The following is a 24,001-nucleotide window of genomic DNA, read 5'->3' as shown; positions in this document are numbered from 1 at the left end:
CACTTTACATAACCTTGTCTTTCCCTGCCGTGTCTGAAGCCGGCCAAGTTTGTATCGTCTGTGCAATCTTGTTGTGTTGCTAAATCTTTCTTTTTCCCTACCCATCTCTTCATGTATTAATCAACTGCTCTTCTAAGTGTACGCAATAACAGGAAGTGAGCTCATGGGTAAAGGTGATTTATCAGGATTTATTGCCTAAATAACATTATATTCCTCTGATAGTTGACCATACTGAGTGTCTCAGATGTTGTTGCTAAAATAAAAACGACATTTTACTGTTAATTTACAAACACTTCTACACAAGACATTCACAATAAGTACAAAAATTCAACTTGATAAACAAATATATTAGATACAAATCCTGCTTCTTGTATTCAGGTATCTGTGACAAATGGCTTACAAATTGCAATATGACAGCTGAATTTCTAACTGAGGATCTTCACACAGTCACTGCGTGGGTAAAATAGCTGCATCACAGCAAATCAGTGAAAACATAATTTTGTCATCGTTTCCTCCAGTCCAACTATCTGGGAACAAACTAGTCCTCGTTGTTACTCTGGCTATCTGTGGGTCTGTGACGCATACAGGAAGATGCCGCTGAAGGTGGAGAGGATCTCCCTGGCCTCGGTGGTGGCCAGCTGGCCTCCGGTCCTCACCAGGCCCACGCGGTCTCCTTTTCTCAGGGGGAGGATCAGACTGAAGGACACGCTGCCTCCACAGCCACAGCTACCAGCAGCTGAGCCCCCGTGTTGACCTGCAGAGCTCTGCAGCCTCTGCACGCTGCGATTAGACACCGACAGGACGGCCTCTACGCGGTCACCCTGCTTTGCAGTCAGCACGCCTGAAATCAGATATCGGCCGTCCATCGGTACAGTGAAGGTCCCTGTAGATGAGAAAGGCAGTTATTTAGTCTGTGTTTGATCAGGAATGATGCTAATTTTCAGTTAAGTAAATCAAGTCAGAAAGCTTCTGTTTGTCCCTGGGCTCTGGTTGCTTAACCAACAATGAATCGATTCCACTAACAAGTTTTTACTGTGTAGCCAAAGTCTGATGCATCTTATTCCTCTGTACCTCTGAGCTCCATTGTTAACCACACTGTTGCCTTTAGTGACTCTACCTCTGCAGTTTATTTTGAGTTTATCTGACTTCCACTGTCACTTCATCAAATTCTCACTAGTGCACACACTGCGGAATAATTCACAGGTTAAAACGGTCCAATAACCCAACAAGTATGTCTGCTTGACTACAGGCCAGCTCTGGTCATTCATTAAATCCCTCTCATTCAATAGTTTGGGGTCACCCAGACACTATTTCATGTTTTCCATGAAAACTCACACTTCTATTCTTGTGCTAACATAATTGCATGAGGGTTTTCTAATCATCAATGAGCCTTTCAACACCATTAGCTAACACAATGTAACATTAGAACACAGGAGTGATGGTTGCTGGAAATGTTCCTCTGCACCCCTATGTATATCCCATTAAAAATCAGCCGTTTCCACCTAGAATAGTCATTTACCACATTAACAATGTCTAGACTGTGTTTTTGATTAATTTATTATCTTCTTTGAAAAAAAACAAACATTTCAAAGTGACTCCAAACTTTTGAACGGTAGTGTACGTCTGCTTGACTACAGGTCAGCTCCAGTCATTCATTAAACACCCTAAAACTCATCTCAGTGCATGAAAGTTACATACTTACAAGTTTTTCCATTGAAGGAATCTCATATTTTCTTAAAATTTTGTAGATGTAACTCTACGTTGTTGCTGTTGCTGGGCTCTAGTCCACTTCCTACTCACTTAAACTTGAGCGCACCAGCTTATCTCCAACTCTGCTTAAACACTGTATAAACTACTCTACACAATGGAAGGTTGTAATATTGGAATAACTCAGCCATAAGTGTTCGAATCAGAACCCAGTTTTCAATAGTAATAATAATCATACAGTTGGCAGGATTGGGGATGAAACCCTTGAAGTCTGAATCCAGTATCGGTCCACTGCAGGTTCAAAGTGGAAGCACTCCACCATGGCTTATTTTACTCAAAATTTGTCCATTCAAAACCACCATAGACATCAACAGTGTTTTTACAAAAGCCCTTGGTTTTCACTAAAAGGGGTCTTTAATACTTATACAAAGTTGAGCACATTGCCCAGCACTTTAAAAATGAATTGCATGTGTGTGTGTGTATATATATATATATATGTGTGTGTGTGTGTGTGTGTGTGTGTGTGTGTGTGTGTGTGTGTGTGTGTGTGTGTGTGTGTAAAATAACTGAAGCTTAAAAAAAATACTTTATATTTTTTTTAAAGCTTTGCTCGAGCAAAAACTGAATTTTTGACAGACTTTTGAATTCCTGCAGACTTTAGGGACACCCTGTAGAGGCTGATGTTTTTTAAAATGTTTTCTCTCATTGTCTCTTACACTGTTTGAGCTGTCACAGAATCTGTTTTCCACAGATAATCCAATCCAACTTCTTTTTTGGGTACCACTACAGAAAATTAATCAAATCATGTTACCTAGGTAACATCATGTGAACTTCTATGTAAAACAACTCCTTGATTATAAACTAAAAACATTAAAATCTTTTTTTTCTGAAACTTTGTTCTTCAGCTCAAACACGGTTCTTACACATTATCCCATATCATAACAACAACAAATATGAAATCTTTCTGTGCCAGATCAGTTTTTGTTTTGTGTTGGTGCACCTGTGTGGGGGTTGTAGTGTCCGCCGTCGTTGACTAGGACCCTGTTGAAGCGAACGATGCCAAAATCTCCAGAGAAAGGCTGCTGCGTGAGGCCAGCGGAGAAGGAGAAGGGATCTGAGAAGGCGCTGTTGTCCACTGAAACTGAACCCAGAGACATGCACATAAGCCGATCAGTATCTCATTTCAAGGATAAATTTGCCTCTTCTTCAAATTCTTGTATTTGAAGTCATAATAGCAAAATGTTGAACTGTACCTGGTGCGTCAGCTGGAGCTTGGTACATTGGGTTCCAGGGCACCTTCGCTGCTGCAGGAGCTACAAGGTACAAATGGTAGTAGTCATTTCAGTGAATCTTGTTCACTGATGCGATTTTAACCATCACCTCTAATTTTAAAATTTGCCATGCAACGGAGGGTAAAACTTCCCGGTGCAGACAAGCTAAAATCCTTCCACAGTCCTCCCACACCTCCTTAACAAAACCATCCAGTCCCTGCTCTTGTCACACTCCTATCCTGCAAATTGTTAACAGCTTTTCCACATTTTTTTTTTTACACTGATGTAGAATGGCAAAGCCTGCAGATGCGCACAATGCAACTTGACATTGAACTAATACCTCGGCGGCTGGTTGACGGAGGTTTGAATGATGCAGGCTGCAGAGGAGGATAGCCTGCAAAAAAACAAACAGATGACAAACACATTATGTTTTATCGTCATTTGAAGAGAAAGGTCAGTGAGTGCTCTCACCAGAGGCAGCTGTTTGGCTTTCCATTTGAACATTATGGCAAAACACTGTGGGAATGTTTCCCAGAGAAGAAACTAAAACAAAAAATCTCGACTCCATAATTTTGGTTTACCAGTGGCTTTTTGAATCCGTTTGATCTGAATTCAGCTGTTGCATTACAATTCGAACAAAAGCAGATTCAGGTGTTCACATTTTCAACGAACCTTAAAATGGATTTAAACCTGAGCTGAACAGAGGGCTATTTGCTCGTCTGTCAAATTATGAAGTAACAGTTTAGTTTTACAATCATAAAAATACAGCCTCCACACCAGGAAATGTGACACAATTCAGCAGTCCTTCTTTACTGATATTCAAATCTTTGAATCTCATTAGACTCAGCTTTTCAATTCTTTGTATGTCCACCTTTAAGTTTAAAAATCCTTTTTTTTCAGCCGCTCTTACTGGAGGGATTGTACTTCACTACCTTTTTCTTTGAAATATCAAAGGTGTCTGATTGAATTTAAGTCAAAAAACTCTTTTTTTTTCTTCTTTAAAGCTCTTGTGTGATTTTGTGCTTTGGATGGTTGTCATGCTGGAATATTGCTCCTCTATCAAGCTTCGTAGAGTCATCTTGTCAGTCAGTGTTTTGGTTTATCCACAGGCATTCATCATCTCCGCCAAGGAACGCGGTGGAGTTATGAGATGATCAGCACTGGTTTGTCCGTCTGTCTGTCCGTTTGCAACATTTTGAGCACATCTTACTCAAAAACAGGCTAGCGGATTTGGATGAAATTCTCAGGAAAGATCAGAAATGACACAAGGACCAAGTGATTAGATTTTGGCAGTGATGCGGCTTACAGTCTGGATCCATGGATTTCTTAAAGATTTTTGTGTCATTGCAAGATAGTGGCACAGCGTCACTGTTACTATGACTACAAGTGAACTCATCCGTCTGCTGACGATCACATGACTGCGATCCTACTACAAATCGACCGCTGCAGACCACAAATTGTTTAAAGATTTCATCCGTCGGAAATCATACGACTGAGCAGCCTTGGCTGAGTACTGTGCTCTCTGAGTGCTTTTCTTGTTTAGAAATGCCATCTCTCCAACCGCCTTTTGCACTCATGCAACCTCACATCATGACACTCCCAACTCCATGCTTCACTGTTGGGTCTATACAGTCACTATGCTAGTCCTGACTTCTTGGTCTCATCATCTTTCTGGCCATCTCTCAGTATTCATCAGGTTCCTTTTCATGTTCTTCCGCAAAATTTATTTGCGCAGTTTTGTGACAAAGAGGAAGCAAGGGCTGCTTTCATAGGCAGTGTTTGTAGAGGCTGATATTGTGCACTGTCCCTGACATTACCTAAGCTGCCACAGAAACTCTGTTTTCCATATATACCACCTGTGTCAAGTCTGAAGCAGCTGCCTGTCTGTTTCTCAGAGCTAGATTAAGTGGTTTTACTTTAGGAGGACACCACTGCAGCTCTGATGAGTGGTACTATGGCTCATTCTGTACCTCCTGATGATTGCTGCAACAGACAGATTTTTCATTGGTCACGTCCATATTTGTGAGTCTCTCAAAGACTCACAAATATATATAATATCTCTACCAATTCTTTTCCATGTGGAGCCATGATGCAGACAGATGCACTCTGTATTTTTAATGTTGCCTTTCCAAAGTATTTGTTTTTGATGATTCATTTAAGGCAATGCTTAACTTGCCTACAACCACTGCAAAAATGATTTTGAATCCTTTGACAACAAAGTGTACTATTGTTGTCTATTTTAATATACACTATCATTCAAAAGTTTGGGCTCACTTAGAAATGTCCTCATTTTACAGAGGAATATTTCCAGCAACCATCACTCCTGTGTTCTAATGCTACATTGTGTTAGCTAATGGTGGAAAGGCTAATTTATGATTAGAAAACCCTTGTGCAATTATCTTAGCACATGAATAAAAGTGTGAGTTTTCATGGATGAAATAGTCTGTGTGACCCCAAACTTTTGAACGAGTGTACTTCTATGTAGAGTGCTATATAAATAAACTTGCTTGCTCAATATAGTTGTACTGTTTCATTTCCAAACAAAACCATCTGCTGCACAACTGAAATAAAACCAAGCAACAGTAAGCATTCACAGTCATGTAAAATAATAAAAAAAGATGATGTGACAGCCTGTGCTTCAAGAAACAGGAATAATTTAGAACCAAAGCCTGAACATATGGCACAATTGTCAATTTTGAATCTAAGTTTTGTTTCTTGACATAAGATTTCTAACTAATTGGCATTTGCATGACTTTTTCTCCCACACTATCAGTGAACAGTAACAGTTTAACTAATGCAGGCTCCTTTCTATTCCTTTCTTGCCAAATAAAAGCATGGGGGCTAGAACAAAGCCTTTGTTTTGTTGTTTGATCTGCTGTTTAATCTTCATACATGCAGCCCAGTTAGTTCAGATCCAGAACTATCAAAATCTGTTTCCTGCTGTTGGTTCTATTTGGTTAAATATGGCATCCATTAATATAAAAATCCTCAAAGTAAATGACCAAAAGAGAGCAAACACTTGGTTGTACATCTTGGGAATGTTGATGAGATTAGATGATTCTATCTGACGTGACTGTGACCTGACTGTTGACAAGAAGACCACACGTTTCCTGTATTATGTCACACATGTGATCATGCTGGCTCCCCTCAACTCTACATGATGCCAGAATTCTGACAGAGTGCTTCTTGTCATCGCAGTGAGGACAGATTCCAGCTTCATTCATAAATGTCACAAGTACTCTGTGCATCAGAGTCTGATGTAACATTTTAGAGTACAGCCTGGGAAAAATTCATCATAGATGTTTAGCACCTGTAGGGTATCAATTAAAATACTTCTTAGAAACCCTGGTCCTGTCAACACCTTTGTGGGTATCACACCGTTACTCACTGGAGGCTCCTTTTTGATTGGAATATAAAATCCTGCACCTTTATGGAAACAGCACAAATGGAAGTAGAAAGTGTCTTGTGTGGAGTCTAATACAAATAAAATCTCACACTTATTTTCTAAAGCTCACTTTCTTTGATTTTTTTTATGAGAAACACAGACAAATGTGATTTTAAGCTTAGATTTGGTCAATTTTCCAGAAAAAAATAAGAAGTCACACACAATTAGTTCAAGTGTAATTGGAAAGGTGAAAACCCCACAACTCTTTCTGTCTTTACACTTCTTTTTCTTGTAAATGGTACACTATTTTGGTGATTGTTCAAGGATCGCTTTCTACAAACCAACTGATCCAGCACAGGGTTGGAAAAAAGGTGTACAGCATAGGAATCCTACTACTCAGAGAAAATTACAAAAGTGAGGCTAGAGTTAATTAAAATGTCTGACTTATGCAAACAAAATTAGAAAAACATTAGATAAGAACATGTTGACTTCTTATAATTAATGTACAATGCATTATTGATCTTTGTGGAGAACTCAATATGCCTAAAGAGCAAAGATGTATATCCCCACTGTAAATATGAAAAAGTTATGTTGATGATTATATATGAAGAATGAAACAGAGGAGAGAGCAGCAGTAATGCAGTTTTTGGACCTTCAGTAAAAACCCAGTTGACAAAAGAGATACTAGTGAACAACCCCCATTAACCTCCTTCCTTCCTGTATTTCTTTTCTTGTACATGACAGTAGACAACTATAATATGTATTTCAGCAGTTCACCATATGTATCAATTATTTACATGCACATCATAATTTTTATTGATGCTGGTTTCGTGCAGTAAATACCTGTGGTCTTGGGTGAAAGTAAAGGGAAACCGCGTGTACATTTTTGGTGTTCACACCTATTAAAAAATAACACTAACACCTTCAGTGTACATGAGCCAGACCAAAGGTCAACATAATGATCAGCACTGCTCACCCGGTGCACCAGCAAACCCTTTGACAGGTGAGCTGGATGAATCCTCAGAGCCTCTTCGCACCGTCACCCTGCGGATGTACCCTGGAGGTCCTGCCTCGCCCGTCTCCACCACAGGCCTTATGGGAACCAGACTGGGGCGGCCTGGTTGATGTGGGCTGGAGGGCTGGCTTGGCGGACTGATCTTGATGGTGTGTGTGTTGGGTTGTGCCGGTTGGCTGTACGGCTGCCTGGGACTGGAGGGCGGTGGAGGGATGATGACGGGGATGTGGATTTGTTGGATTCTGGTTCTGGACGGGGTTGTATCTGGCACAGTAGCGGGCCTGTCTGGTCTTAAGGTCATTCCTTGGAAATTTAAAGGCAAAGAAAGACAAGGGCAAGACTGTTAATGTGCAATTCACCTCACCTTTAAAGCACAAGACATTTCTGTTTAATGTTTCAGTAAATGCAAGCATGCAAATGACTTGTTGCTTGTAAATCCCGTTTCCTCTACCACATTCTGAGCACACCTCTCTCTTCCTTTAATCGCTTGTATTCTGATGACGGGCCAAATTAGACCTGGCTTGCACAGCACCTCTGAGCTTTTATGTTTTCTTTTGAACCAGTGCCATTATTACCCTTCATAAAAGCAAAGTGGGCGGTCAGCGGGAGTTTGAGGCATCGAGAACCATCTGAACAGAAACTACTTGGCTGCTGGCCAGACTCCCTGAGGCCACAGACATCGCCTGGGCCTCTGAGGTGAGAGCACAGGCACTGTGAGAGTGTCCCGGGGACATATCACAAAAAATAATTACAGTGCCTGCTTTGTGTCACCCCCCTTCTCACAACCAGGTGTCAGACAGATCTGTGTCATTCCAGATTTAAAATTTAGCAAAGAGCTTTGACCATTAAATGAATAGTTTGATGCTTTCCGTATCTCTATCTGTAGTGTGGTTTGAACCTTGTAGTGACATGAAGCACATGTTACAGGATTGCAGCAATATTACATAACATTTAGCCAACTTATATCAAGGAAATGCCTCTTTATTCCAAATGAGTGGACAGTTAGATTTGGCAGTAAAAGCTTTGCTCATTCAGGAAGCTCTCACAGAATACAAACAACATCAAGACTTCTACAGGGAAAATAAACAGATTAAAGGTGGAGTCTGCGATTCTTGAGACAGATTATGGCTTTAGTTAGTTAGCATATCTAGATAGATACACTACCAGTCAAAAGTTTGGGGTCACCCAGACTATGTCATGTTTTCAGTGAAGGTAGTGTCTACAGATATGGACCCGTACCCGTAGCCTGTGGCCTACGGATACGGCACTTTCCCTTGCTATAAATATTAATGAGACGGACATGAATATTAATGAGCCGGCTGATGAACGTGCTTTGTGATTGGCTGGTAATCCGACGTACATAAATATTAATGAGCCGGCTTGGTAATCCCAGTGATGAAGGCGCTTCCGTGATTCGAGGTGAATCTGCGTGCTCTGCGTGCCGAGCCTGTCATGTCAGTCATCTGCTGTTCTCTTTTCTATCATGCATGTCTTATAAATATCATTATCTGACTTTTTCACGGACAGCGATTTGGGGGTTGAAATCAGCACTACTATTAAAAATAGCAAAACTTGTTATTCACGTGACCCTGTTCTAACAAAGCACAAACAGCAAACAAAACAAATGGCGAAACTAACTGCCAGCAAACTACAAGTATTTTTTTTACCTTCAAAAGTAGCGACAGACTATTACATATTAACAACCTAAACAAAACCCTGACGTATTTTCTACGTCTGTCAACACAGACCCTGTCACAGTCACTTTAATGTTAGCGGACTCTGTTGAATGGCTAAGTTACATCACCACAAACAAATCTCACAATATCACAGTAAATCGAGTTTGTGTTTTTTTTTAATTCATGCCGAATTAAAGAGCTGCTCCTCACCATTCACGAGTGTTTGTTTCATATTCGACATCCTTAACTTTATCTTGTAAATTAGCGTCCGAAATTAAATGGGAACATTTGCAATGGAGTTCGTCAGCCGCTTCCACCACTGAACGCGGTAAACTAATTAATAGGAGCTGGACTTCAAACAATTTAGACACGGCGTCTAAAAGCGTAAAAACTGCAATGTCTAAAGTGTGAGAGGAGACGGTGTATTTTTGGTTAAATTATACAATGTTCGCCATCAAAGTCATTCATATAAACTGCCTGTAATGTGCAGCAAATAGTAGTTAACCGGCGCCAGCTCTTCAGTTACCTTAACGGGTCCGTACCTCTAGTACAGATGCTACGGGTACGGGTCCGTACCTCTAGTACAGATGCTACAGGTACGGGTCCGTACCTGTAGCATCAACCTTCAGTGAAAACTCACATTTTTATTCATGTGCTAATATAATTGCACAAGGGTTTTCTAATCATCAATTAGTCTTTCAACACCATTAGCTAACACAATGTAGCATTAGAGTGATTTTTGCTGGAAAAGTTCCTTTTTACCCCTATGTAGATATTCCATTAAAAATCATCCATTTCCAGCTAGAATAGTCATTTATCACATTAACAATGTCTAGACTGTATTTCTGATTAATCTAAAGTTAACTTCATTGAAAAAAAAATGCTTTTCTTTCAAAAATAAGGACATTTCTAAGGGACCCCAAACTTTTGAACAGTAGTGTAGATGCCACATTTATCATATACATCCCCTCTTTCACTGTGCCAGCACTGTTTGTGAACACTGGACTGTTGTTTTCAGTGGACAGCTGGCAGACAACCGTGAGGAGATATTCACAGAATTTGACAGAAAAGTGAACTTGATTAGAACTGCACACTCCACCTTTAACTGCTACATACTTTAGAGAGTTTAGAGATAGCTGTAAATACATACGCATGCCAACAAACCATCAAAATCATGTTTTTTTTTACCTTGCTAACATGTCTGTGTGCTGTTTAGTTATGTGTTACAAACAAAATAAGGAGTTAAGACCATGGCTGAGTATTTCCACCTTGAAAACTGCAGTGTACTGAAAACATCTTAAAGAACATTGATTAGGACCTCCAGAGTTTAGTCCCTAATAAACCTTTGACTCAGTCCTGTCAGCTTGCAGAATGGGGCCTTCTATACATTATTCTTTTTAGAAATGGTGTCGGATTTGAACATATACTGCTGAAGAATTTATCATTGTGTCACTGAGTTTGAGTAGAGTTGGTTTGCTCGAGGGGTGAGTGGAAATAGAAACAGAGACAGTATAAGGAATCTTTTCATTTAAAAAATCCTCTGCATATGTGGCTCTGATACTGAGATGAGTTTTGAGGGGTTAAATCAATGACTGGAGGCGGAATTGAATATTTACAAAGCTATTAATAGAAGCAGCTTTAACACAGGGAATATGGAGTGATGAGACGTGCTGCAAGCAGCAATGACTGCAGATATGAAGGTATAAGGGTTGCAACAGTGACAAGTGTCTGCTATAAAGGCCTCTTTGTGTATCTGTCTGTATCCAACTGAATGCTAATGGTGATCAGCTGTCATAATGAGCCATGGATGCTGACGCATTAAGTAAACACCTGATGTGAGGAGCTTCTTCAGTGCTCTGGAGGACAGTGCTCCATTGACGACAAGCCCGAGTACGGGACATCCTTACAACTCTGTGAAGCTGAACATAAGCGCTGTGGTGGTTTGAGCTAAACCAATGCACTCATGAAAATGCATAACATGCTGATGTTTAATGGATAGCATTCAGTCATCTTCTCAGTTTAGCATGTTACCGTGCTTATTTTGCAAAGACTTTTTATTGCATCTAACATTCCTTCTCACTATTCCACATGGAAATATCACTAAATTCACAGCACAGCTTTTAACTCATGTGTATGAAGAGTTTTTCAGATTGGTGATAAAAGTCATAGTTAAATGGTGCAGAGCTGCAGCTACGGAGTGGCTGCTGGTTAACAACTTGTTCCGTTGTCTGACTATAGAGACATATATGTAAGTTAGAACAGCTTTATAGATAATTTGGCTGTATCAAAAATACAGTATATATGAGCACAGAGAGCAGGAGAGAAGCAAAGGTTTGAGCACTATGACTATTTCTTGTTTTGCTGGTATGTATAAGCTCAGTAAACTTCTTACTGGCTTGTAAAGCAGGGAGCAAATCTATTTGTGGGCAAGGGGGCACTTAAGAAATGGAATAAGGACACGTCTTCATATCTCAACAGCTTTTAGTTTACAGCTCTAAGTTTATAAAACCACAAAAGACAATAAAAATGATTTTCGACATATGGTATTTTTAAATCCACAGGTCACTGTTAAAAGGATTTTTAGTATCTTGTAACTAAATTAATAGTTTTTAGAGGCTGTAAGTAATCCTTTATGAGGGCTATAAATCCAGTCACAGTCCCAAAAATTATAATAAATCAAATATTGAATGTTCATTCAACTTTAAAACAGTAATGGATAAATCCTAAAGTACCTGAAAGCACTGAAAGCAACCTTATTGCATTAGTCTGCCCGTTACTCTGGATTATGAAAGTAATCAGCCACTCTGTTATTATCAAATAAAACATCATCAGCCATCAACAAAATTCTTCCTTCTTAGTGTGAGTGATACCACAAGCTACTCAGAAACCACATGTATAATCAAAAACAAATTAAACCCAGCAATCATGTTGTACTGAGATAATCAGAAATCTCGTCTTCATTTCCTCCCCGTGCCTGCTTCAGGACGCCGGTTGGCTGAGTGCATATTTCCCATGAGCTCTCAGCCTGTGTCTCACTAAGGGGGCAACCGCAAAGTCGAAAAACACACACATTCACACGCGTGCTGGTGCAACCAAGAGCATCACCAAAACCAGATGTTATTGCTTACAAGCAGACAGAGACGCTGCAGGGGGAGGTGGAGAGAGGGGCCCTTTAGTCACTCGCTCTTGTGCAGAATTGGGTGACAGTTCGTGAGTGTTCGGAAGTGTCTGAAAGCATCACGGAATATTGCAGCAGACAGGCTGATCACGCAATGGAAAATGGTGTCAAGGGGCTCAGAGCAGAGCAGGGTGTGGTGCACATACAATAATGCATCACTCACCGTCTGACATACATTTTTCTTGTACTCTTTCTTGCCATGCACATGGACACAATTTCGCCCTCCACCCCATTTTCCTCCAGTCATATTAATGACGGGAGGGTCAAATTGTGCACAGCATGGCAGACCTCTGGGACTCCCATTGTGTATACGAGTCTCTTCTGACGACTTCCAGATGGGCTCCCAGGTCAGAGACGGAAACACCTCACCTCACAAAGCTTCAGATATCTCAGCCGCAGTCAAAGCGCTCACTCAAAATTCTGGAGGTGACTAAATATATACAGTGTGAGAGTGTGTGTGGTGGTGTCGGATACAATTTTCCTTTCTTTCTCAGCCGACAGCCTTCGACTTCAAAAAGCCTTTTATGTCTTGTTTTCTTGTATTTCCTCATCACAGCAGACAGTTAATCTTGCTGCCTGCCTCTCCGATGTAAAGTCAGAATGATCAATTGCAAAGAATTGATCCATGAAATCAAAGCCTTTATTATATCCCTGCTTTAAAACAACTGCTTTTTTTTATTTTCTGAAGGCCTCGGTGTTGATAGACACTTACAGGACAGGGAGGAGAGAGAGAAGTCCTCTGGCCTTAGTGGAAGGACAAATCGAAAAAAAATTGCACAGAAGGAGAGAGCGATTCAGAGATGAGAGACAGAGAAATAAATGACAGGGATGTGATTTGAGCAGGGCTGGGATCATCTCCAAAAAAAGAGGAGAAGGAAGAAAGCAGATTGAGAATCGAATGAGAAAATTCAGCGCAAGAAGGCTGATTAGTCACCATGTGAATGGGGAACAGCGTGCTCAGGAGCACTTTCCATATTTGTGCATTTCCTAATAAGCTCTATTTAACTAGTTTGCAACCATTAAGATGTTAAAGCCTCTTGCGTAATTTTTAAATAACTGCATTACAGTCATTTCTGCTTTACCACAGCTCCCCATCAGAGTGAAAAGCAGCAAGAAACAAACACACACATGCTGTAGCGGCCGACCTCTGCAGCAGCAGCTGCTGTGGGCGAAGCAGTGCCAACATTTTGTAACTAAAGTCACACAATTCCATTCAGCAGTCACACTGAGTAAGGGCAAAGCTATTCCAGTTAATCTTTCAGTTATGTTATTACAACACCTCATCTGTTCGCAGCCTCCTCGGGGTCTTCATATGACTGTGTGGAGAATATGAGCTCAAACACAGAGAGGAAACATTTCAGTAGGCTCCCAACCACCACCACACCCACCCAGCTGGGATTTCTAGTGGATATTTTATCTCTTTTTAGACTATTTCTCCCTTTCCAAACTCGAGGAAAGCATTAAATCTTTAGCCAGACTGCCCAACTCCCTTGCTTGGGGATTTACAATACAAGCACTAAGCAAGAGAAAATGAGATTTGCCCTTAAAGTAAGATTTGGAAATTTTGGAAGTAAGCCTGTTGACTTTCTTGCTGAGATTTAGATGAGATGATTGATGATACTCTCATGTCTGAACGGTAAATAGAAAGCTGCTGCCAGCAGTTTGCTCATTGAGGTTAGAACAGGGTGACGGCTAGTCTGGAAAAAACCACCAAGCAGCACCTCTAAAGTTAACAAGTTGTATCTTGTTTGTTAAATCAGTATAAAACTGACATTTCAGTGACCATTCAGCCTTTTACAGGAGGTTATGCGCAGAACTATTTCTTGGCCAGAACCAGTTACCAGGCAACAAGTGGACACTCCAGGAAGCTGCTGTTAATTTGTCTTAGAGCTTCAGAGATGGATTTTGTTACGTTTGGACAGAGCCAGGCGAGCTCTTCCCCCCTATTCCCAGTCTGTGAGCTAATTTAAATAAGCCAGCTGCTACGGGTAGCTTCATATCTGCATTTGCGTGGTATATACATATTCTACAGTCCTACTGTAGTTCACAAACTTCTGTGTGATTCATTGCAGAGTAGAGGTGCAGTATGAGCTGGTTTATGGTTTCTCGGAACTCACGACTATGAGTGTTTACTGTCATTTCTAACAGCAACACCAGAAGTTAAAGTAAAAAACTGTCTGTCAGATGGGAGAGTGCACATGAGGCATCAGGTAATCTCCCTATATGGTCAGCACATATGGTAAATGCCACTAATAGTAGAAGACCTAATGAAAAGGCTGAACTAGAGAGAGGAGTAGCTTACAATGCCCTGCTCCTCTCTCGTCTCAGCTGGACCATCACTGCATGAAGCGATTGTGAACGTTGGATCGTATGTCTCGCAAAGTTACAGAGAATAATCGACACAGACACCCTATGTTCAACACTGGAAAGGAGTAGGAAGATGGGGTTTCTGACACTATCTGACCATGAAGCATACAATTGGGAGTGTGTATAAATGTTTCATCCGAGATGATGTTAGGATCTTGCTCTGGCCCCTGCCCTTCTTCCCCCCTTCTTCCTCCTTTCTTGTTTCCTGATCTGTTTTGGTTTTGTCCTGCCTTTTTGGTTCCCTGTCTGTCACCTTTCCCTCATGTCTCTCTCTCTCCCTGCCACTCGCCCTCCTGCTCTACCTGCACTCTGCCTGCTGATTACCCCAATGACTGTCAGCTGCAGTAATCAGTAAACTCAGCTCACCTGTCCACAAGCTCTCCTCACTATTTAAACCTCGCTCAGTTGCTCAGTCTCCGTTGGGCCATAGAAGCTGTTTCCCCACCAAACCTGCCACCTCTGGACTGCTACATGGACTCTCCCCTCTTGGACTCTGTTGTGCCCCTGTCTGTTTTTGGATTCCCTAAGCCTATATTCCCTTGTTGTCAGTTTCCCTATTTGTGAGTACCCCTCCTCAGCTTAGTCTTATTTGGTTAGTTTAGGAGATCACAGTTTTTGTTTTTTATATTTTTAGTTTTAGTAGCTGTTTTGAGTGGTTTGGTTTAGTTCAGTCTCACCCAGTCCCGTTCATCAATTATCTATTGGTTAATTATTTGGTAAAATAAAATCATTTTTCATAATCGCCTGTCTGCCAGTTTCCCTGCGCCTGGGTTCTCCTACTACCTTTGTAACAGATGATGCAATCAAATATCAATGCTGAAATTACAAATGATAGGCCATATTTGGTAAACACAGAATGGAAATAAAAGACCTGCGTGCTTTCCATTTCTCTGCACCACAGTCATTAATCCCTCTGGCTTGCTTTTCTGCTCAGCTCCCAATCACACCATTGTTTTGGACGATGGTGTAAGAAAGGGAGGCACCAGTGGTGGGGCCCCACTCATGACATCACAGCTGAGGGTAGTCGAAGCATCTGGTCCTGGGTGTGGAGCCCTGCTTCTCCCCTCTCCGTCAAGACTGACTCCAGCAGTGAGTCAGGTCCCTTAATGAGGACCAGACTCCACACATCAGGCTGAGGTCACCCTACGGGAATCTCTGGAGGTCGGTATGTGTACATGTGCAAGGAGAAAGACAGAAGGGAGGGAGGTGTACTATGTATGTGAACTGAGGCTGAGGTCTGTGGTAGGAGTGAAAAAGCTATGTCACGGTAAAAGAAGACTTCACAACTCAACACGCTCATAAAGGGAATAATGGAGAACAGTCTGCTCGGGTGTTCTGACATTTACATAAGGGAGCAACGAGGCATGAAACAGTGCAAGTAAATCATCACAGCAGTAAAGCTGGGCTGTAAAATTTTAAGATTGTATTTACCTGTCTTATTCCCTATATAAAAACTGTGAAATTCTTGGGACAACATGAGTCTAAGTCATAGGAAGGCTCCATTGTGGGCCTCTGCCTCTTGGTGCTGGGACATATTGAATGACATACTCAAGGCGAGCATGGGAGGCCCCGTGAACTCGTGTCCTCCCACTCTGGGAAATACCCTGTGGCCATTCATGGGATCTGATCCTTCCCTCCCAGCCTCCATGTAAACCAAGCAAGCAGAATGCATTATGTGGAGGATTATCTACAGGAAAAGTTTGTGTTTACACAGATGTTAATCACACTCGATAAACTCATATGTTAAAAGTTAAGCAGGAGGCTGAAAAGAGACGGCGTGTATTTTTTTTAACCCAACTTATTTTGGCTAAATCCTGTGCTTGACTGCACTAATATGAGAATCCACTAAACACTGCATAACTAATTGACTTTCAAGCAGCAAAATTGTGCCATAATGTGAATCTAATTGCTGTCATTATATGCTATTATGATAGCTCTACTCACTAATGAAGCAAAGCCTGCTAGCTAGTCCAGGCAGTTGACTTGTGATTGCTGCTATACAATGTTGTTTTCTCACTGCTACATACTGTACATCCAGCACAGCCTTCTTTTCATTATGGCGTTGTACTTCAGTTGTCAATCTCACTCTTGTGCTGCCGTACAGCTCACCTGAAAGCCTGCTGCTGCTGTTGTGGTGAGCACCATCTTCATGCCAGGTTTCACCTTCAGGCTCTGAGAGTGTCAATATTCCCCAAACAAACTGTGTGTCAGATGGTCTGTGGAACCCCTTCTACACAAATCTTTCCCAAGTCAGAATTGGGGTTGTGTCTGATGATTTCTGCAACTTTTTGAAACTGATAATCTGACATTCAGGACACGTTAACAGCAGCTCAGCTGGTGTGCAGAGATTAGAAAGCAAGCAGAGTTTGAACTTCTCTTTCAAGCTATTTTTTTCATTCTATACACAGCTACATCAGTCATTTTTATAAAATGAGCACAACACTGAATGCCTTTCAGGAAAGACTTTCTAAAAGTATGCATCACTATTCCCATATGAGTAATTATTTTGTCTTGACACTCTGTGGCGCTTTGCAAATGGCCTGGGTCTTTGATGTTTTCGGATGACACAATGTACTGAGAAGTTAGTTTCAAGCATGCATGAGTATTATAGCCACTCCCCATTCAATGCTGTGCTGAGCTTGTTGCTTCTTTTTGGGAAGTGACCATGTCTAGCCTTGATTATACTCCCTTGTGGATGCACACATGAACGCTTGCGGACAGAACGTTAGTTGTTCTAATTGTACTGCTTGCTAGTCTGTTTAGAGGATGCATTCTAATAGATGCGCATTAGATCTACATCTTTGTATTTCACTAATGCATACTATTGTTCTTGCAGCATAGTGGCACAAATTGTGAGCTGCAGAGGGGCCCATGGGAGCTTTCTTGAGGAAGTGTAGGTCATGTAAACCCTAAAAGAGCCTCGTATACTTACAGATGCAGAAAGCATAACATGTAAGACATTGATACTAAATATTTTGCATTCAAATGATAGTTCACTTCAGTCAAAATTTCTTGCCAATTCCAAGGTGATAAGTATGACCTCTGATTGATTTAGCTCATGCGAGTGCAAGCTAAAGATTTCCTGTCATCTTGTTTTGTAGACATTGTTACTGACAACCAATCATGTCATCAAGTTATAACCAAAACAAACAACTCACCTGGCTCTCGGGCAGTGACATCTTTCGAGACATGCTTGGCCATGGCAGACAGCTGTGCCTGGAACCTCTGCATGGTATTCTGTAGTGCAACGATTTCTGCTCCATGACTTCCACAGGTGACATTCATCCTATGGACACAGTCCCGCAGGCCTCCAACATGTCTCTCCAGCCCATCTTTCAGCTCTCTGATGTTAATTGAAATTCCATCTAGTCTTCCACACACCTGTTCTAGTCTGGTTACACGTCCATCCACAGCAGAGATTCCATCCGAAACACCCTGTGTATTCTGTTTGCATTGATTCAATTCAGATGACACCCGTTCACTAAGTGTATCAAGCCGGTTCCTCAATTCGTCCACCTGATGACTAGTAGCATCAGGTGAAGCCCAGTTATACCGTCCTGGGCCTCTGCTGCCAGTCTGCTCTGCTTGGCAGCATGTTGAGTTTAGTCTGTGCATATCCTGGTTGTATTTGCTCAAGGAGTCACTTAACCCGGTAACAGCTCCAGCCAGACCAAGCACATTATCTTGAAGATTAATCAGTCCCTTCTGGAAGTCATCCATCGTCTTCACACGTCTCTCATTTCCAACTGACTGCCTTTCAAGAAGATCCTCCAGTTGCTTGACCTTGTCTGTGTTTGAACTGACATCTGTGTGAAGAACATCCAAGTCATTTCTATACCTCTTTAGGTCCTTCAAAATGTTTCCTAGACCATTAGGTGTAGGCACAGAACTTTCACCATCTGCAGTAATTCCTGAGGTTGTACATCCTGCAGAGCACAGCTCTCCAACTGCATTAACCTTATCATCTAAACCCTGCAGGAGGAACTTGTTATTGTTGACTTCTGCCTGGATGGAATCCATGGACTCACCAAACATCCCTGGGAAGGAGTTGTTGCTCATTTCCACCAGCATGTTTGTGAACTGGTCCTCCATGCCGTTCAAACGCTCATCCAGGAGCTGCCGCAGTGCTGCCACTTCGTCTGAAATTGTACGGGTCAGCTTTTCTTCAATGTAGAAACAGTGAGTCTCTGCATTTTGTTCTGTAATATTAATACGTGCCTCTAGCTCCTCAATCAGTAGGCCAAAATCATTGTCTTCCTGAGGTGCTGACAGGTGTGCCAGCTCATTGTCAATGCGGACATTCAGGATGCGGTGAGCCTCTGCAATACGATCAATCTCACGCCACAAGTCTTTATGGTCACTGGAGTCCTTTTCCTCGTTGGGTGTTTCAGTCTGCCTCTGAGTTCGTATAGGTCCATCTGCAGCAGCCATATCAAGACGTAGTGCACGGATGTCCTTTCTCAGATCAGCTTCCTTAGTATCCACTAGCTTGGTCAACCTGGCCAGAACTTGGTCATGGCTGTCTTCGCAGTTCTTCTGTGACGCCTGGATCTTGTCATCGCATGAATTCTGCAGCTTGGCCATCTTTTCATCCACATTCTGGTCTAGCTCTTTCTTCAGCTTCTCAAATTTTCCATCAATGTAGGTCTGTATAACATCAAACTCTGCTATGGCTGGAGTCTGAGACTGAGAGGCATCCATCAGGACACGTATCTGCCCCTCATGACTTGTTGTGATTCCTCTTAGATCGTCCAAAGCTTCATCCTTGCTTTTAAGCGCATTATTGATATCATCCAAACGAGCCTCTATTTTCTCAAGGGCCTTCTCTCCGGTGATCCCACCTCTGGTAGCCTGATGACCATCCAGCACAGCTGGGGTCTCCTCTGTGCCTGCACCTGCGGCACTGTCTGGTGGGCGCATGTTGTTCAGAAGTGTTACTAGCATCTTCTTTGTGTCATCCTGCAGGTCTGTGCGGAGGTTGCTAGTTAACCCTGTCAAAGCGGACTGGAGATCCCGGACAGTCTGAGATAGACGTTGAACTTCATTTTCCAGAAGATGCACCTTGTCTGTCCCACCATGTCTTGTCTCATGGTGCGCTGTCTCTCTCCGTTCTGGCCCTATAATCACGGAATAAGAGAAATTTTCATAATAGAAAAGGCTGAATGATTTTTCTTGTTTTTGCTCTTTTAGTTTATAGTGACATTATATTGTTAATTGAACACTCAGGATAGAACAGAAAACACATTCTTACTCTGTGTGTGTCGGGTTGTATGTGCAGGATTTGCGGAGAGATAAGGCTGTGTTCCCTGCACTGCTTGTCGATCTGGGGCTGGTTTTAAATCTTTACAGTTCAGACCTTGGTAACCAGGACAGCATCTCCACTCCAACTCTGTTACTTTTTTGTAGGCAATCTTGTAGGTGGGTCTAAACCGAGCTTGGTATCTGTAATACAAGGCAGAGTATCCATGTGTTTTGCTTTTCAAGATCTCAAACAAATGTTTAAGTTCTTTAAGACCAAACTCAGGCCATTAGCGAAGAGTTATAAGTGCTATTGATTTTCATGCTTGAGCTACTCTGCTATTCCAAAAAGAAGAAACTGTAATATGATTTTTGGGGGGAAATGTTGACTCCTGTAAAAACCAGAATGTCTGTTTTTTGGGGAGTTTTTTTTGGATATGGACCTTTTTGAGCTTCTCCACCATTTCCTAATACATGAAAATTTCAGCTTTCTAGCCAAAGAAAACAGTTTCCAAAGCAACAATGGATGACATCACTTCCCTGAAGGCAGGCGTCATGTCATGTGAAACATCTGGAAAGTTGGTGCCTGTAACAATCATTTTTGCACATTCCCCAACTGTCACTGATAACACCACCATAGCTCGACCAACAGAAAGAAAAGGAAGCAAAAGCCTGTGAGACAACCGCACTTTAATTACTTAAATCTCATCCTAACATGAGATAATATGAGGCCACGCTGTCCTGTTTATCATAACTCGAGGTGTCTCTTCTCAGTTCCAGCTCTTGTTGCTTTACACAGGAATACAGAAAAATGCTCCAGTGACCTAAGAATGATCAGCTTCCTGGATTCTTTTCCACAGAACTGAGGCTCTTGTGCATGCCTAAGTGGATCGCTAAGTCAAACCACAGATAGCATGTGTTTACAACTAACAATGATTCACAAAGAAAAATCTATTAAACTGCAACACAACATCTTGAAGTGCAGAATCACAGCTGTTACTCACCAATTACTGGTAGAGATGCCCCTGTTTACAATAATCATTTACTGAGGAACATAATACTTCGCTTACTGTAAAAGCTTTGGATTTGGATATGGGCTCTAATCAAATTGTGTGTTACTTCAACAAGATTTAATATCACATATGACTTAGGAGGGAAGAAAATGTCCATACTGTCAGAGTGCATGACTATTTAGATTACACACTTGCATTTTAAACTACAATTATGAATTTTACACTCTCTCATAATATTTTTAGCTGACACATTCATTTAACACAGAAATGGATGCATCTCCTAAAAACAACTTAATTGAAATTACTATTGATTCCAATGGAACTGATTAAGTCTACTATTTTTTACATAATTATGTAAATTATGACATTCAGTCAAGTTGCAGGATGCACTAAATATCTGCTAATGTACAACTGAAAGTCATCTGTTAGTGAATAACACATTTGAGCACCTAATAAAACTAGATGCATGGATATGTATATTTAGAAACATCTATCTGGAGAAGGAATTTGAAATGGGAAGTCAAACTCTGATATTTAGAGCCAAAGTTGTCTGGAGCAAAAGTTAGAAAAGCAGTAACTGCAAAAGGCAGAAGAGAACTGGCTGAAATATAAATAAAGCTTCCTTGTACATGACAGTTGACTTCTTCATTTGTTCTCATCACACCATTCCTTGTCTTGGAGAGTTGGCACTCTTGTTTAGGTAACATATATATATTTCTTATAAGTTCTGGGCCAGGTGCCAAGCATTGTACTGGCAGCCTGACTGAGATGTATGCTAAATAACACGTAGGCCTGATTGAGCAACATATGGACGGATGGATGGATGGATGTTATAGATTTATATGCATATATCAGAAAATCTTAAAGACCCCCTCTGGTGAAAATCAAGTCTTTTGTCAAGCTTGCCTTTTTCCCCCATTTGGTGAGCGAAATAAAAAAAAACAACAGTCACCATGGCTGACTATTTCCACATTACAACTACGATCTATTGATCAGTTTCAAAAAAACAGATTCAGACTTCCAAAGTTTCATATCTAACACACCTGAGACACCAGTCCCGTCAACTTGTGAGAGTTTTCTGTATCGTTAGTCTTCTTCTCAATCAGTTCAAACATTGATGGCTGAATTACAGCTTGCTACTGTGAAGAGCAGTTTTACAGCATTAAGGCAGAGCTGCAACTGGGCTGGTGTGCTTGAGTTGCAGCAAACGGCAACAACTTCATAGTTCTGCACATTCAAGAGAAAGTATCTATGTAGGGCTAAACATAAGCCATTGTGAGACAGTAAGGGATTCCTTTCAAGTAAAAAAAATCTAAGTATGTATCGAATACACAGTTGAGTTTTTAGGAGACCAGAGAGGAATTTTAAATGGTAACACAATAACCGCATATTCTGGATTTTTGCCAAAAAATCATTCACACAACGGGAAAATGCGCATTTGTGTTGCTTCTAAAAATGCTTGTGAAAATGCCAGTAGAACATCCATCCATCCATCTTCTTCTGCCAGCTAAGTATCTTTCTTCAGCAAAGCTTTCTAGCTGCTCCAGGGGAATTCTGAGGTGGTCCCAGGCCAGATGAGATATGTAATTCATCAAGCAAGTTCTGGGTCTATACAAGGGTCTCGCCCCAGCTGGACGTGGCCAGAAAACCTCTAGAGGAAGCCTCCAAAAGAAGTATGGCATTCCTTTTTTCATACTGTTTGGTTTTTGTGTTGGTAGTTGCGTATTAGAGATGGATGACTCACAGATGTGGAAAGAGGAATGAAATGCGTGGCTTCAAATGAGCTAGTATCAACTGCTTCAGGTTGGAAGAAACTATGAGAAGAGCTGTAGTTCTCATCAGCTTTACTCTGAATTTCAAACATAACCCTGCACTTTCGTCAGTGGACTTTTCAGCTTGCTTGGAAAGCTGTGCTCTTCAGTTCTGCCAATTGAGTTTCATTGAGCCACTGTGAATATTTGTGCCTCTAGCTCTCTCTCAAGGAAACATTTTGTATCCAGTCTGTCTCATACATCTAAACATGCACCCTCAACCCTTTCCCCTGGCTCCCCGGATGCTCACGTCACTTGTGGCTGGCAGTCGGGCTGGTAGGCTGGGCAGGGGGCCACCACGGGCTCCTGGAAGCTCTCCACACTCCCTTGCACGGCGCAACTCACGTTTCTGTGCACCACATAGGCGCACCAGTTCCTGAGGAGGGAGGCACAGACAAACAAGATATATACTAAGAGTTATTTTAGAGGAGTATCGTGCACAGAAAATAGCTGGACTTGGTAATATGGCAATAAAAAAAGAGACTATCGTAATGAGATCCATGTGCTTTACTGAACTTTCCATTTAAGCTTCACCACTTCAGGGAGATTATTCATCATTGTTTTTTCCACCAGTTGATTTTAATTCATCAAGAAACATTTGGAAATGCACTAATGGTCTCTATAGACGAGAGATTGGAGTAATCAGTGACATTCCAGCGTTTATCTGGACCTCATCACCTTTGGCAGCACGGGCAAACCCGAGCCAAATTTAGTTGCAGTCTGATAAGACAACAGTGAACAGGCTGAATATGACCATAAGAGGCTAAATCTTCACCGATCCGAGTTCGTTCCGGTCATTGAGAAGTTTGGAAGTCATTACGTTTTTATTGGCAGCTGCGCAACAAAAGCGCACAGACTTTTACCTTGAGGAGACGCGTAAAGAGGAACGCCCGCGTCGAGCTGCTGGTGAAGACTTTCTCAAAAACAGCGAAGTTTAAAAGTCTGAAAAGTATTTTTTTTAAACAACACGTACCTGTTTCTGTGTCTGTGTACCACTCCAGTGTGCGCGGAGCCTTGGAATAAGTCATAGGAGGAGGGAGACCCGCAAGTGAGCTGAAAGTTTAGAATCAGGGTGAAAACTGTCCACCGCCAGTCCATCTCTCCATGCCTGGGATTCATACTGAACAAAACAAGAAAAGCCTGGAGATAAATATTTCTAGCACAGAAAAGGCGCACTACCCTGTTGTTATCGTGCGCAACAGAAAAGTTGCATTGCCCCTGTGACTGATCTGACTCCAGTAAGTGAACTTTGGGGAAGTCCACATTCACTGCAACTCCCTTGGAATGACGTTCAGGGCCCACCACACCCTCCTCCCAAAAACTCCGATGAGGGGAGAACC

General features: G+C 41.6%; 1 protein-coding gene across 1 annotated transcript; it reads right to left on the bottom strand.

Annotated features, from left to right (window-relative positions):
• Nucleotides 1–168: 168 nt before the first annotated feature.
• Nucleotides 169–24,001, bottom strand: emilin2a (elastin microfibril interfacer 2a). Its single transcript, XM_022218132.2, has 9 exons — nucleotides 23,635–24,001; nucleotides 22,912–23,037; nucleotides 19,851–20,041; nucleotides 17,758–19,716; nucleotides 7,340–7,681; nucleotides 3,319–3,372; nucleotides 2,961–3,020; nucleotides 2,708–2,848; nucleotides 169–883 (listed from the first exon to the last, which is right to left on the bottom strand). The coding sequence occupies exons 1-9, from the start codon at nucleotides 23,778–23,780 to the stop codon at nucleotides 561–563; spliced, it is 3,342 nt and encodes a 1,113-aa protein (XP_022073824.1). The 5' UTR covers nucleotides 23,781–24,001; the 3' UTR covers nucleotides 169–560.

The sequence above is a fragment of the Acanthochromis polyacanthus genome, chromosome 9 (assembly GCF_021347895.1).
Source record: "Acanthochromis polyacanthus isolate Apoly-LR-REF ecotype Palm Island chromosome 9, KAUST_Apoly_ChrSc, whole genome shotgun sequence".
Lineage (NCBI taxonomy): Eukaryota > Metazoa > Chordata > Actinopteri > Pomacentridae > Acanthochromis > Acanthochromis polyacanthus.
Note: the sequence above shows the minus strand (reverse complement) of the source record. Positions and strands in the feature narration are given on the sequence as shown.

Coding starts and splice junctions, on each gene's coding strand:
- emilin2a (XM_022218132.2), bottom strand. CDS start 23,780: ATGAATCCCAGGCATGGAGAGATGGACTGGCGGTGGACAGTTTTCACC. Junction 19,717..19,850: donor TACAACCCGACACACACAGA/GTAAGAATGTGT, acceptor CCGTGATTATAG/GGCCAGAACGGAGAGAGACA. Junction 3,021..3,318: donor TCCGTCAACCAGCCGCCGAG/GTATTAGTTCAA, acceptor TGTACCTTGTAG/CTCCTGCAGCAGCGAAGGTG.